The sequence below is a fragment of the Scomber scombrus genome, chromosome 19, assembly GCF_963691925.1.
Source record: "Scomber scombrus chromosome 19, fScoSco1.1, whole genome shotgun sequence".
Classification (NCBI taxonomy): Eukaryota; Metazoa; Chordata; class Actinopteri; order Scombriformes; family Scombridae; genus Scomber; species Scomber scombrus.
In genome coordinates, this window is record NC_084988.1 from 19,698,499 (window position 1) to 19,714,255 (window position 15,757).

The 15,757-nt window shown below is 38.8% G+C and overlaps 1 protein-coding gene across 1 annotated transcript in view; it reads left to right on the forward strand.

Moving 5' to 3' along the window:
• Nucleotides 1-55: 55 nt before the first annotated feature.
• The window catches only part of LOC134000956 (apoptosis-stimulating of p53 protein 1-like), a gene marked incomplete in the record, with an annotated part of 39,502 nt that continues 23,800 nt past the window's right edge, over nt 56-15,757 (forward strand). Inside the window, 3 exon segments of the mRNA XM_062440485.1 lie at nt 56-186; nt 10,165-10,312; nt 13,233-13,340. Of these exon segments, the coding sequence (XP_062296469.1) occupies nt 178-186; nt 10,165-10,312; nt 13,233-13,340 (265 nt within the window).

Consider the following 15,757-nt stretch of genomic DNA (forward strand, 5'->3'; position numbering starts at 1 on the left):
ATATATCTGGCCGGAGCCGCAGAAAGAGAGAGACGAAGAGTTTGGATGTATGGAGGTTTAATGAAAGCAGAAGGGAATATCCATAGAGGACATTAAAAGGAGGAGAAGAGGAGCAGCAGAGGAGGAGAAAGTTATTTTCCTAACGGGACAGGAGGAGCACTGGACTGAGCAGCAGGAATGTTGCCGGTGAGTTTTCATTCATGAAATGTATCAAACAGGATGTGAGTTGTAAAAATGTAACAATGCAACATAAACTCTGATGGATGTGACTTTAAAAATAACTCTCTAAAGGTTTTTTACAGTGCGCTAAAAACAGCACCTATGAGTATAAATCAGTGAATGTGAAGCAAACGGAAACGACGAAGGTACCTGATAAAATGTAATAACGTTTTTAAATGCTATAAACGGCTTTTTAAATACATTTTATGAGCTAAAATTGAATTTAAAGAACTTGTTATAGGCCAGCCAGTGTGTGTATTTTCACAGCTGAAGTAGTTTTAGACAAGAAGGCAAGTCGAGTACGTTTAGATAAGAAATGTTGTGTTATTTAGCCAAAAATAACATCAGCCGTCAGTAGGGTCTCATGAGAGACAAACGTTTCAACACTGTTAAAAAGAAAGGAAAGAGTCACGTCAACTAAAGGAAATACACCAGAGGTTGTGCGTTCAACTTTCAAAGAGGCTGAAAGTAGTGAAGTTTGTGTTTTAATCTATAATTCTTCACTACTATCACCAGACATGACAGTGCCATGAAGTTATAGTTGTAACACAAACACAGTAAATGTAATACTCTGTGTTATTTTTAGGCATTTCAAAATCACGTGTCAGCAGCCTGTATGTAAATGATATCAAGCTTTTGATCATTCTGGCTGTTAAATGATAATATAAAAATCCTTTATAATTAGAAACAGTGTAATTAAGTCTGGGCAATATATCGATATATAGCGATATCGTGATGTGAGACTAGATATTGTCTTAGATACTGGATATCCTGATATGACAAATGTGTTTTCCTGGTTTTAAAGGCAACATTACAGTGAAGTGATGCAATTTCCTGAACTTAGAACTAATCTATTGTTTTCCTTTAACCACTTAGTCATAATATCCTTGTAACTGATGATTATTTATCAAAAATGTGTAAATATTGTGTTAAAGCACCAATAGTCACAATATTGATATTGAGGTATTTGGTCAAAAATATTGTGATATTTAATTTGGTCCATATCGCCCAGCTTAAATGTTCTTAGTTAAATGTTGACATTGATAATAACCAGACAATCCTTTAAAGTTGTCCTGCTTCTTTCTGTGTATGCATACATACAGTATATAACTCTGGCTATGAATATACACACTTCTGACTTCTCAAATGTTTGGTATAACTGATGATATGATTCACACTGTTCACACATGACTGCTTGAAACATGTATTCAAACTTAGAAGGATGTAGATGTTGTACATCATTGCATGTTGGAATTGTGCACTTCATTCAGCTGTTCATTGGAAATGCACACATGCATCACTGTTGAGCCTGAATACTGAATCGTATGTTTGAAATGTGACTAATTGATGTATGTATATATGTTTTCTGCAAGGAGGAAACAGTGGATGTACATCAGGTGGTGTCACACAGTCTGATGTTTGCAGTTATTAGAGAAAAGGGTGAAAACGTATTGTATGCTTGCATTTTGGAAAGTACCCTTAACCTCATAACTTTGACCACAGTTAAAATGGAGTCTCAGCTTGCAAACCAATACTGAAATCAGTGAACTATTAATGTTCCTGTTTCTATCCTGTCCTTCCTCTCCCAAGCTCTCTCTGTCTTTATCTCTCCCTCTCTTTCTCTCTTTCTCTTTCACACACTCACACACTGAAAACACCTCTTTGTGACTGTGTTAGGCTGCTGTCAGCTCCGGACAATAGACTGAAGATATAAAGATGTGTTTACTGAGGGCAGAGAGACAGCCAGAAACAGAGAACACTTTGACTTTGACCTTTGACCCCACTTTGAATGTCCTTCCTTTTTTTATTTTTAAAGTACGGGGAGTTTTAGCTAACTTACTGTCTCAGCTCTGACTTCCCTGAAGAATGTATACGCCAGAAGCTGCTAACTTCTGAATAACTCAGCTATGTTCTCACTTATAACTTCTAGGACTGATACAGCAAATTCAAATTAGAGTGTGATATCATCTGGCAGTCTCTTACGAAATGTCGAGTAGCCAACACATATTTTCTTGAGTACAGAGCTGGCATCGATGCTGTCGCCACCTTCATTTCCCACGAACACAGAAATGTTGCCAATAATTTATTAGTATTGATTAGTTTCGGCGTTTTGCTGGACAGATATTTAGCAGAAAGTCTACAGACGTGAGCAGTTCACAGACAGCAGGAGATACAGTACGGTGTTTTCAGAAGTGTGAGGACTGGTTCTTTCTCAATGAGCTGGAAGCTCGTGTTTCAGTGGTCACATGCAGTTCCTATAGAGACGGTACTGACAGATTTGTGTGTGTGTGTTTGGGTGTGGGCAGTAGGAGCTGGAGTGTCTGGAACGCAAATCACCTTCAGCTGTCACTGTGTTGCACTGTGCTCAGTTTCTACCTCTCTCTCTCACTTACACACACACAAGCGTCAAACTAAATAACAACTTTGATTACAAATCTCCTTTTCTCTTCTCAAGTTGTATTTTTGTCATATTTTAAAAGTTTTTGTATTTAAGAAGCTCATTCACCTCAGAACAAAATCTACTCTTCATTCATTGCATGTTTTCTCTGAATGTGTCAGCCAGGTCCTGAGGTGTAAATGTAATCTAATATAGACTCACAAACATGATAAGTGTGTCGTCAATATGTGCTACTACATATCTGACTCCATATTTAAGCTTGTAAAGCTCCCCAGTTTATTAGCAGATGTAACTTGAAGCTGCCTCACTGGGAGGACAGTGTGGCAGAGCTATTTTCTTCTCAGCGTGTTATACTTTCCTGATTGTGGTTGATGCACTGACTAAAAAAGGCTGTCTTCGTGTGTGGCGTTTAAACGGCAGCGGTTTCCTCTACGCCTACATCAGCTCCTTTATTCCTCCTGAGATTCATTAGAAGGCAGACCAGTCTGAAATGTCGCAGAAATTAAATTTAAATGACGTGGGCGTACACCAGATGCTCTTAAATCATCTTACCGAAGATTTCAATTAAGCCTCAAGGCCAGTAAGAGTACAGGTGTAGATTAAGATTGTGTAGGTGGTGTAGGAGAAGATACAGCAACAAAACACATATGAAGAGTCAGGACAATGGAGTGGAAAAGAAGCCACTGGGCAGACCAAACAACAATCTGACAGATGACACAGACACAGAGCCATCCCACTCCCAGGAGCACACCTCTCCCTGAATGGTTGATAGAGCAGAATACACATGCAGATCCCAAAAGAGTCCATCATCATTTAAAATGACATACAGCAAAGCTACAGCAGCCTAAACTGCATCTAATCATATAGTTATGTCTATTACACCATCCCAGCCTCTAATATAAAATAAAACACACCCACCCCTCCACATACTGTGAATATGATCAAGAAATTCATCATTTTAGCATGTAGACATACAATCACCAAGCACTTTATTAGGTACACCTGTGCAATCTAATGTAATCCAATACAAACATTAAATGCTACTTTTATGAAGCTTATTCTAATTCTATTTTATGGTTTGTGGTGTATTGTATTGAGAAGAGTTCCTAATATTATGCCACTCTCATGTATGTTAATGGGGTGGACAAAATATCAGGAACACTCTGAGTTTTGCCCAACTGGCCCCAGATTCAAAGAGCATTTTGTTTACACTTGTCCTTTCAGTGGGCAGCTGGTGACAGCTGATGAGCTGGGTGGTCATACTATAGCCTTACCAGTACACACACACACACACACACACACACACACACACACACACACACACACACACACACACACACACACACACACACACACACACACACACACACACACACACACACACACCTCACACCATTGCCTTATTCTAGAAGAAAAGAAAACTTCTTCAAAATATGGGTGAAATTTTTGTACAGACTTCATTGTTTGTGTGTGTGTGTGTGTGTGTGTGTGTGCGTGTGTGTGCGTGCGCGTGAATCTGTTATGTGGCTGTATTGCCTCTAGTGGGTGGAAATACTGTGCCTTTTGAAGAACTTGGAAGAACATTTTGTTTATAGAAATTTCAGTTCCTGCGGAGACACGCACCTCACACAGACACAGACGCGCACCTCACACAGACAGACACGCACACACACATAGACACACACACACACACACACACACATTCCCCCTTTGAGTGTCACTCAGATTCTTCTGAAATAATAAAGTTAAATGACTGTTACTGTTTGTCTAATGATAATTGAAACCACAGCCCCCTTTTTGTTATTCCAGATGATGCTCAAAATGAATCATGACTACTGTTTTCTGTCCTTCTCACTTCTGATGTGCTTTAAGTAGTTATAGTTCAGTATGTTGTCTCTAGGCGGCAGCTGCAAAGGATTGTGGGACATAAATATCAGTCAGATTCCCACAAAATCTAATCTGTGACTGATGATTTATTATTGTGTGTGTGAGCAGGGGTGACATAGAGGTCAAGAGTGAAGGGAAGAGGTAAAACAGAGAAAAAGAGAGATAAGGGTTTGTTTGCTACTGTTGGAATTTGTGATACATACAACCATCGATAGATATATAACACACTTTACTGTAACATCAACAGACGAGACAGTAACTCATAGTTACGATACAACATATCTTGCGGTACCTTTCTCTCTCTGCACTATCTACTGATTTTCTGTCAATTCCAATAGATGCAACAGAGTGCTCTATGTGTGTGTTTTGAGCACATGCACCAAACATGTGACCTTGTGTGTGTGACAGAGAGGAGAGAGAGAGAGAGAGAGAGAGAGAGAGAGAGAGAGAGAGAGAGAGAGAGAGAGAGAGAGAGAGAGAGAGAGAGAGAGAGAGAGAGAGAGAGAGAGCTCTTCTGCCAATGTACCTTCTGTGTCTCCTCGCTGTGTGTGTCCGTGTGTGTGTGTAACAGTGCAGTCATGCTGCAGTATATCAGTGTGGCCTCTCTAATCTCTCCCCCTCCAGCATAACCACCACAGCTTCTGGACAGCTTCACTCCACACCACAGTCCATCCAATTCAGATATATTTTTAGTCAGCAGATATTTAGGCTGATATCTGCGCCAGTGTCTTTTATATAGAGATGTAGTTCATGTTTTAATGATTATTTTTAGGTACAGGTCTAGAGTGTTGTCGCTGTTTGGCTTTCATATTTGTTACTCAGAAGTCTGTTTCTTGTTCCTATGATTGTCTGTGACACTTATATCATTAACTTTTTTATATTTAGACATATTTAAAATGCACAATAATGCAACAAAAAGATAATTAGAAATGCTGATGAATGTCTCCCACAATATCCTCATTAATATCCTCATCAAAATTAATTAATTAGCAATTAAATTCAAATAAAAAGCTCAGCTTAGCTATAGCTTAGTTTGAAAGCACCACTGCAAGAACAGTCAAACAAACAACTATCATGTGTTTTCGTGCCATTAATGATTTTGTAGGTGAAAGTGTTACTCTTGACCTTAAGTGACCTGGTCGGCTCCAGCTCTGCTAGACTTGAAGCTAAAAAAAAAGTTTTGGCATCGGACTGTCTGGGACATTTTTACGGCTTCACAATTCAGTTGTCACACGCTGGAACTAATGAAGCCTCTGATGGAGTTTAGATAACCACGTAAAAATGTTGAACATTACTCAGTAAACTGCAAAAGTTGATATTTGGTGTGAGACATTTTAACAAGACTTGCCTTGTTGTTGTCTCTGCAGCGACACATACATCTAAATTAGGATATGAAACCAGCCAAAAACATGTAAACTAACAATCCCAGTGCTTGTTACATATATAGGAATGAAATGTAGTGCGGTGTAAACATCTGAGCATGTACACAGTGTACAACAGAAACAGAAAAATACACTTTGTAGAATTTAGAACGAACAAAAGTGAGCTGAAAATGTTTAATGTCAACAACTGTAGAAATGCCATGATATATGCAAGACATAGTGAGTGCAACATTGAACATACATTATATTCAAAATGTGTGTATTGTCTCAAATGTTTCATAAGTCCACCCTTACAAGTATTTTAGGTGATTTTTGTTCTGGAAATATTGTTTTGTTGCTACTTAAATGAAGTAATAGAAACACAGTGTAGCTCCAACACAAAACAACAGTGTGTACTGATAGGACACACTGTGATTTGATAATATTCATTAACTTTTCACAGCCTCTGGAATGAAGCTGCCCATAGTCAACTATGACTATTGGGTCACAATTTGAACAGTTTGTATTAGAGTTTGATTTTTTGAAACAGACTTTAGACAATCTAGAGAAACTAAAACTGCCCACTTGTACTTACAGCAGTCTAATACAGAGCTACTGACAGTAATTCAGTGACAAAGAAACTGGTAGGGATGCATGAGGCCTGTAAATAAAGGTCGACATTCACACCTCTGAAGCTGATAAGTGAAATCCTGCTGCCACACTTAAACGATTTTTGTGGTCACACCTTTGACTTAATCCTCCTCGCAATAAAAATAGAAGCACCTCCATCACACCAGAGGTGGATGACACTGGCTGGACCATATCGGATTTGTAATAAAAGTCCAATATCAGCTCAATATCACCTTCTACTCTCACTAACAGGCGTGAAAAGAGCTCAGATTGTCTTTATTTTCTCCCATCGTCTTCTTCACCGTCTCTCCCTCGCTTCATATTCACTGAAAGCCGACTCCCTCCCTCTCCTCCCCTCCCTCCCTTTCTGACACACACACTTAAATTTGTATTTCCTGCCCTGGTACACACAAACACACACACTCTGACATTCACTCATTTCAAACACACTCTCACCTACAAAGACAGCACTTTCTCTGTCTCACATCAGTAATTATCTATCTATACTCTTTCTGAATACACACACACACATGCGCCCGCACGCACGCGCACACACGGCTGTGTGTGCTTTCGGTCGATGGTTTTCCAATGAAGCGTTTCTTTGGGCTGGTGTTGGAGCGACTGGTGTTTCTGTCTAAGAACCTGAAACTGAGTAAATGCAGGAAACCAGAGACGAAGCTCAAAACCGAGAAGACTGGACCACCGGTGAGTGAGAGACAAAAAGAGAAAATGAGAGAACGAGAGGATGATGCAATGACAGATTTCACTCAAAATTCATGTGATATTTTCTTTAAAATAATTTAAATGGAATATATAAGTCACATTGCATGAGGAGTGTGGTTTTACTTAAGTTGTGAATGTTACTGGGTAGGATTTCATCATAAACACTCTAAGTTAGGAAAGAAAATACACTTTGAAGTTGAAGTTGTGGTTCCAGTTAAGATGATGCACACCAACCACTGCCACCACCCAGCTGCACCCAAAATAATCAAACTGTGTTGAAATGCCCTGGATTGACTAACAAAATAAGCCTTCGTGTGTTTTCTGCAGCAGACAGACAAACAGTGAAGATGACTGTTTGTCACAGTCTCACTCTATCTCTGTCTGACACTGACTATCTCTTTCTCCTCATGTTGCCTAAAATAGCCAGAGTCACACCATTCAGCAGCAGAGGCATTTTAGAAAACCACAACTCAATCTGCTCCGTGTGTGTGTGTGTGTGTGTGTGTGTGTGTGTGTGTGTGTGTGTGTGTGTGTGTGTGTGTGTGTGTGTGTGTGTGTGTGTGTTTGTATTGTGTGTGTCTTGTTCATCACTGATAATCAGAAAAAAGTTCAACAATCAGAACTAGTGTATACTTCTACATTGAATATCGTACCATTGTGTCATTTTAATCCAGATTTTATGCAATTTATTACTGCAACATAGTTAGAATGTGATTTCTGGTAATGATAAAATGTAGAGTAGACACCAAACTGTATTATATGTTTTAACAGCAGTACCAGGTTTGGTGCTATAGAAAATATGGCATGTTTTGACCTATTTAGTCTGGTCTATCTATAGTGGGTTTTCAAGTAATATAAGCTATCCTTAAGTGGCCAGACTGGTGGTCCACAGTGTGGCGTAAACAGCAGATTGGGTTTCTAAAGATATGGTTAATTATTTTTGACAGGAAACTAATTTTGCAAAACTAAATCTGATTCATGTTGCATTTAGATGCAGTAATGTTGGCCTCTTTTTTTATAAGGACACAAAATTAGCTTGTCAGTGGCAATCACAGCTTGAAGAAGAAGGAAATGGCTCTTAACTCCTTTAATGTTTACCGGCAGATACTAAAAGTGTCTTCAAAAAGCATCACATGTACAGAATAACTGACACAGGATGGTATTGCAGTGCCATAAATCTGCCAAATAATCTGCCAAAAACCCTCTGTTTGTATGCTTTTCACAGAGTTCCAGTCATAGGGCAAAACCACAGTAGGTGTAGTATTTTTGGATTATCAGTTTATGTTTGTATTCCATGTTCATGACAATCCAGTTGCCCATTTAATTCTTCTGAGAAGTCCAGAGTTGAATTCAGGATACTGTCAATAACACATCTACCAAATGATGGAATTATTGAGTATTTTGTCAATATCTGCCTCAAAAAAACACTCTGAATGATTTGATTATATAAAATGCTCTGCCATCATCTGCCAACATTTTAGTGTAGCCAATGATGTTTTTACCTCGTGGAACAGAAACATTAGAACCCTTGTGAGGCCACGATTAGCCTACTTGAAATGATTTGTGGACTTGTAAAACCCCTACTGTGTTTGCAGGCTTGTGTGTGTGTGTGTGTGTGTGTGTGTGTGTGTGTGTGTGTGTGTGTGTGTGTGTGTGTGTATTTGTTTGTATATGTATGTGTGTGTGTGTGTGTCTAATCCAAGCTTTGGAGAATGTGTCCCCGCTCAGTCTGTCTACATGCAACCAGAGATTACTTCACATGATCTGGGACAGGTGTATAGGATAGTGTGGATTAGTGTTATAGTATAGTTTGACTGTGTATGTGTGTGTTTGGGAGTATGTGGACAATGTAATGGCTGTGTGTGTGTGTCAGTGTTTGTGCGTGAGAAAAAGAGAAAGCGACCCTGAGATTAAAAGTGTATCTGCGCCTGTGTGTTTGTGCATTCCTATCCCAGATTACCCTAAATTTATCTTTCAACAGCCGACTGGTTGTCTGATATGACATCACCAGTGACATTGCCAGTGACATCACTGGCGACTACACAGGATGTCCTTTTCTGATTGCTATTTTTAATCTTCTAGCTGCAGAATTTAGTGGATTTGATAACAAACTGATTTCATCTGGGATTAACACTACAGGGCTGATACTATAAAATGATATATTGAGTTTTCAGACATGCTAAAAATAATAAACTTACAATGAATCAAAATCTTAAAGATTAATAGCAATAACAGAAAGATCCTATACTATGTTGAACTATCATTGTCATATCCATTGCTGAAACTCGTGAGGTTTTTTTTTTTACTAAAGAGACATTCATTTGATTTTATAAAATGTATATTTGTCCAAAGCCAAGAGGGAATTCCATGTGTGGTTCTATGTGCACAAGTAGTTATTTACAGGTAAAAACTGTGATAAGTGTGTTGTTTAGTCAGGCAGATGTATGTATCTTGTTTCAAGCTGCTATTATCAATAGCTTCTCATCACTTATCACATGCTTTCTATAAGTATTGTCTTGAAAGCTTTAAGACTTTATTAGGTTAAGTTTGCATCTGTATATTCACCAGGAAATCAGGTTTATTTATGTACCTAACCAAACCTGCTACATTTGAGTGAACTTCCTGATTGAATTGTATGCATTTTCAATAGATTGGAGACATTGCATACACAATGTGTGTAAATGTCATTGTTTTGACAATTTTGTCAGAAAATCATTGATCTGATTCCCAGTATAGGAAGAGGTCTGTAGTTAGTGGTTATTGACAATGGGTTGATCAATTGTTGGATAACTTAATTAGTACACCAGTCTTTGAAACTGTTTGATCTGATCCTGGTCAGCCAACTGTGGGGAAATTATGGATTTTCTTTGACTGTTTGTCAATATTCCAAAAATTAAAGATTACACACTTTATGATATTTTAACCTGTTTGTTTCTATGGTTACAGGTGATCCTGACAGTTTACCTCAATGACACCCAACAGATGCTGACAGAGGTCCCAGTAACCCCAGCAACCAGAGTGGTTGATGTGGTGGAATACTGTAAAGAGGCCGGCGAGGGGGAGTGTCACCTCGCTGAAGTGTGGAAAGGACATGGTGAGTCCATCTGTGTTCCAACTATCCATCCATCCATCCATCCATCCATCCATCCATTATATATCAAATAAATAAAACAGCATTTTACGCTAGTTTAGAACAATTAAAACTAGGTAGGAATCATCAAACACAAGACAAGAATAACAAAGGACAGTAAAAAAAAAAGTCTAACTGTATGCTGATGATACACCAATTAAATTAATTGGTTTTCCATCAGCATGAATCTTGTTTCATTCATAGGCACTTGAGCAATAGAGCAAGTGGACCAACTATATTGAGCAATTCATGGTGTTGCTACCCCACTTTTTGTCCTTTTAGAACAAACTTATCATGAGACAGTCCCCACAATCAGATGCCTATATCAATGACCATTTAAGTATTGTCAGCAACTAGTAATAAAGTAATAAAACAAATCACACATTTCTTGACCACAGTGTGACTTGGTTTAGTCAAACCTGTCCCTTATTGTTTGCCACAGCCTGCTTTGGCTGTCAGTCACAGTCTGTCAATCCACACAGGAGACTGACTGTTTACAGAGGTAAAAACATGCCATTTAGCTTAGCTGCAATGATTGACTGAAGATAGAACATAGGAAAAGATTGCTTGGCCCACTGACTCCAAACAAACTTTAAATTGGCTAAGAGTACCAGATTGTACTGTTGCTGAAATGCTGAACTGATTTATGAGTCAACGTTACCTAATTTTACCAGCTCGCCCAAACTATAGCTCTGTGATTCGGCTATGGAGATGGCTTGTTCGTGAAGGAACCAAATCAGTTGGCTCTTTTAAGTGTAACAGAGCTAACAACTCTCACGCAAAGTGCAACTCTCAGCTCTCAGCACACCAGGTTAGCTAAGGCTGTTTCTCAGGTTGAGCAGGGCTGGATGGGTAGGCTATTCCAGGAGCAGTTTGGGAAACACTGACCCAGCAGAACAGTCAAAGTCGGCAGGCTGAAGTTTTAAGACTATTCATTTATATTGCAGACAGGCATCACAGTGGTGAACAACAGTCATTATCTTACATCAAATGACGTGGGAATCAAGAAAGAAACAAAAACCTGAAAGATGGCCTATTCGCCTGCAACCTAATACCATTTCAGACTAATAATAGGCTACTAATTACCATTTTCTGACATGATCCACCCAATTATATACCGTCCTTGATATATTCTTGGTTTTCACAGCACCCTCAATGTAACTAATCTAGACGAGTGCAAGTAGCTGTTTCTTGACTTTATCCAAGAGGTTAGATGGTGTAAAAATGTAGGAAATTACAATTCCTCCTCCCCCTTAAAATGTACAAGTTTGTTCCCCTATTTTAAAACATTACCAGGCTCCATTGTTTCATTACTTTTCTGCACTACTTGTTCTCAATTTAAGCATGTAAACATCAATCTGTACCAATCTACACAAGCAGCTATTAACAGACTGTTAGGGGATTATTAGAAGAATAACACTGATACAACGGTAATCTGATGTTTTAGTCTGTTCAACACTGATGCATTGAAGCATGATCAAACATAAGCTCCATTAACGCAATATGATGATGGTGATAATAATTAATGTTGTTGTCATTTTACATGTATCCCTTTACACACTTGTACACATAATCCTCCAGTGTCCAGTGCTAATATAATTACCTTTGACAGCCTGTCTTTTGAGCATTAGAGTATTCACCTGATTATAATCTGCTATTATAGGACACTATAATAACAGTGTGACTCTGGCCTACATCATTTGCTTTGAAGGTAATTGTAAACAATGCCAGACCTATATCACAGCTACAGATTGTGGAATCAATAGAGTGCTAAGTGCCTATTGCTTACTGTGTGCCATTATAAAAGTGAATAGACCAGTCCATCACATTCAGACACTGGGAGCTACTGTGTCCATTAAAGTGTGGCCTACATTCATTCTACCATAGCTGTTAAAGCATTGATCCACATAACAACACAGTGTGTTTGTGTTGCGTTGTGGTGTGGTGTGACTGAGCGGTCAGACAGGTTATAAATGGCTCTAATACTATACTGTTTCTTCGAGGTTGACGCTGTAAAGCAGCTCATAATAAATGGTGTTATAAATTGTGTCGCCGCATGACGAGAGGCCGTACCTCAAGGCCACAACTGGCCTCACGTCTGGTGGGTGTGTGGTCGCTCAGCCAGTGTATTATTAGCTTTGATGGATAGATGTATTTTGCTTTGAGTGTTGTTGTTGTTTTTTTAACAGTGATAAACCAGCATTAGTATGATTTTTCTTTGTTTTTAGCTTATTCACACAATTGAAGAGTTTGAGTTTTAAAGAACTGATCATTATAGATCATTTTAGAAACCTATTCAGACTTTGATTTAGATGTTGAGTTGTGTTGGTGGTGGGATTCACCTTTACATTGTAGTCTTTGCAGTGTTTAATAGCTCCCTTAACATCAAGTTTGCTTACATTTTTTCTTTAAGTAGCCTAAAGGCTGATACAAATCATCTCATTCCATCCTGTCTGACAGTATAATATAGGTTACTAGTCTTTATCAGCTTGTTTACACTAACAATATTCAAACCCAAAACCACCAAATGGAAATATTCTAGATGTCCTGAACATCATTTAATACACATTTCAACATGACATATTTGGTATCTTTAAGAAAAAAAAGTTAAGTTTGGTGGTCCCTGCATGACTTTTATAATGAGGGATTGAATGTGAAAATGTGCAGTTAAACTGAACTGTTAAAAAGTTCAGACAAATAATGTGGAAATAATGAGGGGAAAAACAGAACTTTGTCATTATATATGTAATGGTGAAATAATTTATGAATCATATCTTGCCTCTTTGGATAAATCACAAGAAGATGGGCTCTGCTGTGTTTTATTTTCACCACTGAATTGTATTTAATTGGCTAACGTCGTCTCTCTTTCTCTGTCTCCTGTCAGAGCGAGTTCTCCCCCAGGAGTTGTTATTGTTGGACCTCCTTCAGCAGTGGGGAGCCAGGAGGCCCGAGGTCAGCTTCTACCTCAGACACTGCCCCCCCTGGACACAAGGTATAGCACAACCAACACACATACAACATGTTGACTCCATGAAAACTTCTTATATGAGTAAAATGCTGTCAAGATTATCATTTGGTCATTGTGATGATGATGATGATGATGATGTGGATTGAAGTTGTTTTTTGTGGGTTGAAAAGCAACATTCAACATTCACTCATAAGGAGAAAACACACAAACAGAGAGTCAGTGGTGTGTATGACGCTTAAAGAAAAGGGCAGGGGCTCGGTCAGTAATTAGCCAGATAAGATGATTAGAATTACATAACGTGGACAGGGCAAATCTGAAAGGGAGGGGGGAGGCAGAGAGAACGACAGAAAAATGTTCGGCCTGCTCCAGAAATGCAAGATGACTTTGTGCCAAAATGAATTGACAGAGTTCAGGAAATTAGTAATTATAGCATTGAAACAACCCAAACAACCATGTTATCCTACTTCCACTCTCACCATATTACAGTATTTTTTTCTGCTACACTTGTTCAGTAAAATGGAATACATGAATGATTGTGTCATATTTGTGCCAAAATGCCCAAAGCATACAACAGCAGGGCTGGACACTCCTGCAAGCACTGGTGTTTTTTTTTGTGTGTGTGTGTCTGTGTGTCTGTTTCCCACAGGAGCAGGACAACCTCACCACCTGCTCATCTATTCCTATTTTTTCCCAATTAATTAAAAAAGTAATTAACATTAATTAGAATCTCATTATTATCATATGCTTGTGAGCTGTGCAGTGTATTCTGAATAACAAATAGCTTGTTGTTTTTTAGCTTGGCTCACTCACAGAGTCCATTAAACTTTTCCCATGTGTGTGTTTTGGGTTGTTTTTTTTAATAATAAGTAAGCTATAAACCTTTATTTTAACCGTTTATGATCACAGGTTCTCACTCCTATCAAATATCCTGCCAACAATAAACAGATTCAGCCAAATTTTTCCATCCAATCACAGGTTTGTCATGCCAGTGGATCTGTAATAGGTTTAGGAGCGGCAGGGTAAGATCACGAGTACGATAAAAAAGAGCCGCAGCTCTCTTTCCCATCCTGCTGTGAAGGGGAAAACACTGCTTGCCCCAATACTTGGCCTGTTTATTATTCCTACATGTAATACATATGGGTTTTTTATATGAATGAGTGCAAGATCAGTCCATGAAAGACAAGCTCATTGAGAGGCAGCACCATCATGTGTGGTTATGAGGGACTGGCTGCTCGATGCCCTCCCTGCAGCACTCAAACTGTCTGTGCCAACTTCTGTTTGGCTCTTCATTTGATATCATAAAACTGTTTCTTAAACTAGGCAGCTGCTTTCCAAGTAGCAGGGCAACAGATTGCCCTAATGTATTACCTCCTCCCAGGCTAATTAAACATCATCTGCCCTCCGTTGGTTACTGAAGGTGCCTGTGGAGAGTTTGCTCCTCCTCGCACAGGGGTATCATCTTCTTCTTCTCAGAGGCCTCGGTGGTGAATTTACACTGCGCTCTTTCCTCCCTAAATTATCCGTCCCGTTGTGGAGAGCAAACTGTTCTTGTTTGGGTGGAACAGATTGGTAATAAGTGGCCCACCACGACTCACGATGATGTATTCCCTCCCTGTTTCCAATTTTGCTCTGCCGTATGCCTCGGGACTCAAAGTTTTCCAAAAAATCAGCAGAAGGGACACACTTGCACTTAGTACTGTGGGCCATTGTTTAGTGAAACCCAAGCCCTATGTGTAAATGCTGTTTTAAATACTCTTAATTGTAATTACTCTATTTCAAGTTGAATATTTTATCTATATCCTAATGTTAGAGCTTAAATCTATAATAATTTAAGAGCTACTCAACTCAGCTAAATACTGTTTTAACTACTGTGCTGATTGTAAGATATTACTGTGACTGCTCCATTGAATGTAAAGTACTGCTTCCAGTGCTCTATTGACTGGAGGTGAAACCTGGAGCCGGCTGGGATTAGCCCAGATTGAAGCTGTCTGGTTTTAGTAGAATTAAAATGAATGATGCTATTTATAGATTACACACGGTGAGAAGAGAAAGCCAGGTATAGATAGGAGGAGAAAAGAGAGAGGGAGTTCCACCTTTTTTCAAAGTTTATCTCATCCAATTATATTTCCTTCTTGATCTTGAAGCCAGAAATATACTATCACACAACCAGTACAGCCTGTGTGGGATCAGTCTTATTGCAGCACCTTGTCGTCTGTATTTTAGTGCTGTTATAGTGGCAAGTTGCCAACAACATCCTCTACATTCTTATTAGAAATAAGAGGCTGAATTTAAATAAGGAGAGTGGCAACAAGGACACCATTTTTTTTTCTAGAATACTCATACATGGCAAATACATACACACACATCATATGACCATAAATGAATTCATGCATTTATAAAAAGGTATTATCTCCCATGCATGTGAATGTCAGAATATGATG